Source organism: Haliotis asinina, chromosome 2, assembly GCF_037392515.1.
Source record: "Haliotis asinina isolate JCU_RB_2024 chromosome 2, JCU_Hal_asi_v2, whole genome shotgun sequence".
Taxonomy (NCBI): Eukaryota; Metazoa; Mollusca; class Gastropoda; order Lepetellida; family Haliotidae; genus Haliotis; species Haliotis asinina.
Genome location: NC_090281.1, coordinates 6,851,238 through 6,853,683, shown reverse-complemented (window position 1 = coordinate 6,853,683; position 2,446 = coordinate 6,851,238). Strand labels below are relative to the sequence as shown.

Genomic DNA, 2,446 nt, shown 5'->3' with positions numbered 1-2,446 from the left:
TATTTTGTGTTATCCACGTACATATATGATAAGTTAATATGAATTGCAAATGTTTCTTGCCTGTGTCTGTCATAGTAAGGTACCATAGATCAATGACGTTAATGCCTACTCAAGTCCAATTACTAATTTATTACCTATCAATTAAGAGGTGTGAACAGCATACTGCCAGAAATGGGTTTTACGGAAATCGCACTGCCAGAAACAGGACACCTCGCTGCACCAGTCAAGAGGTGCGATAATCTCACAGTCAGAAATGGGACTGCCAGAAATGGGACTATCACAACAACACAATAGCAATCACACTAACAATCTTAAGATGTACTTAGAGATAATGGCAATGCTCATTTCAAAGGGTAATGTTTCGGATTATTTTTGGTAATCAACCAACAAACAACAAATAATTGTAATGTATTTAACAACTGTATTCTAAAAGTTATTAAGTTCACAAATCAATACAAAGGCATAGCCTTATAATAGTAGGAGCGGTATAGTAGATCAGTGGTTAAAGCGGGGAACATTGTTACGCACGCAAACATAAAAACTCGGTCATATATACGATTAATGCAGGCACGAAACCAAAAACTCTACAGAACAGAAATATTTCATTTGGAAATATGCAAAAACAAGTCCATGTGTCCCACTCTGATGTTGACAAAAGTCACGTTCCTCAGCTCTTGTTTAGCCATGTGTTCCTTTGCCAAGCCACAAGTATGTCAAACTGTTGAACAAATTTTATCGACGTTTGCACAACTCTGTCTCTTGGCTGATCAAAATGTCGTCAACGGCTGATTTGACATGGGGTGGGGCTCACGTTGTGCATGCACATTGCAACAGAAAAAAATGGGAGATGAGGGGTTGAAAGAGTTCAAAGCCACATAATTGGTTTGTTCACACTCGATCACATTTTCGACCACAATGAATTTGATCTCCCGTCAGGTACATCTGATTTAGGAAAGCCCATATTGTACTTCATAAGTGTGTTCAAGAACATTAAAGCACATCATTGACCAGATTGAAAGCACATATTCAATCACATAGTCAACCAGGGGGCAACACTTAAAAAATCGCAAAAATCACGCATTTGAAATGGTAATTACTCATAAGGCATTTCGTCCTATACACAAAACACCAACAAGGACATCAGAGCCAGAAGCAGGAACACTCCAAACAAAGCGCGTTCTGTTCGACGAGCGTTTGATGCAGACGTCACACACGGAGGTTCATGACTGTTCATATCTACTTGTACATTCTCAGGCTGTACGTTTGTCTTGGACTGCCATAGGAAGATATTATTGAGAGTGGCCAAAGTTACGATGATAGCAAGACAGCTTTGGCAGACGACGAGAGTCAGGTACACGGACATCCGGCACACCTCGCCAGATTTGGGGATTGAGTCGTTGACGAAGTTCATGAACACTGCATAGGACACAAATATTGAGATAAGATAGGATATCTTTTCTCCGGAGTCAGCTGGTAGGAGGAACACACAGGCGTTGAGCAGAGAAAGAAGGGTCATGGGTAAGATGATACTCACAATATAGAACATGCTCTTGCGTTTCAGAAGAAATTCAAACGATGCAAAAGTGGGTATTGCTTGCATTTCGACGTCTTCCACCTTGGCAAGTATGTCAAGCAATTCCCATTCGCTGTTTTCAATGAAGAAAGATTGTAGCCTGTTGCCAAAAGACGACCTAGATACTTCAAGTGTGTAACCATTGACAGGCATGAGGAGGATATTGCATTGCTGCCGGTCAAACGGGTACAGAGTGATGTCTATTTGACAACTGGTCTTGAAACTCTCAAAGAATAGAAGCTTTCCAACTCCTTCACTATAGATGGTTGGCGATGGTGTTGAAGTTGGTACAACGTTGTCGATACCATTAGGGATGACAACAGAAGGTACCCACACGTAATCTGCAGAGATGGTAACATTTTCAATATCGTCATATTCAGTTTTGTTCCAAGCCAGATTTTGGTCGAACCATTGCATGCTGACACCAGCGCTAAAAGTGAAGGTCTGTTCGGCGGCGTTGAGACTGGAGATGGACAGTGGCATTATACTTATTCTAACATGTCTGCCCTCAGTGAGGCCAACACTAATACCAGCAGATTCTGTTTCCCCTTGGAGATATGTCTTCAGTCTCCTTAATGTTGACTGGCTCGCATTGTTCATACTTGCACTTGCCAAAATGATGAGGGAAGGAAGTGTTAAAGCCGACATGAAATCCATGATGCCCTTCAATGGTGGTGGTGCTCAGAATGATTTGTATGGATATATATGCATGCGTTCTTTCAGTTGAACCTTTTGCTTATGTTATCGCAGTGACCTTGTTTGGATCATACACTACATTTGCTGGAGTGGTCAATGCCGCACATCCATTTAACAAGAATATTGCCACCAGGAAGTTGGAACACATCTCTTTGTTATCGGTAAGTGCTGCATAAA

General features: G+C 41.3%; 1 protein-coding gene across 1 annotated transcript; it reads right to left on the bottom strand.

Annotated features, from left to right (window-relative positions):
• Positions 1–1,114: 1,114 nt before the first annotated feature.
• LOC137274776 (neuronal acetylcholine receptor subunit alpha-6-like) lies at positions 1,115–2,230 on the bottom strand. Its single transcript, XM_067808109.1, has one exon. It carries the CDS (start codon positions 2,228–2,230, stop codon positions 1,115–1,117), a length of 1,116 nt encoding a protein of 371 aa, XP_067664210.1.
• Between the last annotated feature and the right edge of the window lie 216 nt (positions 2,231–2,446).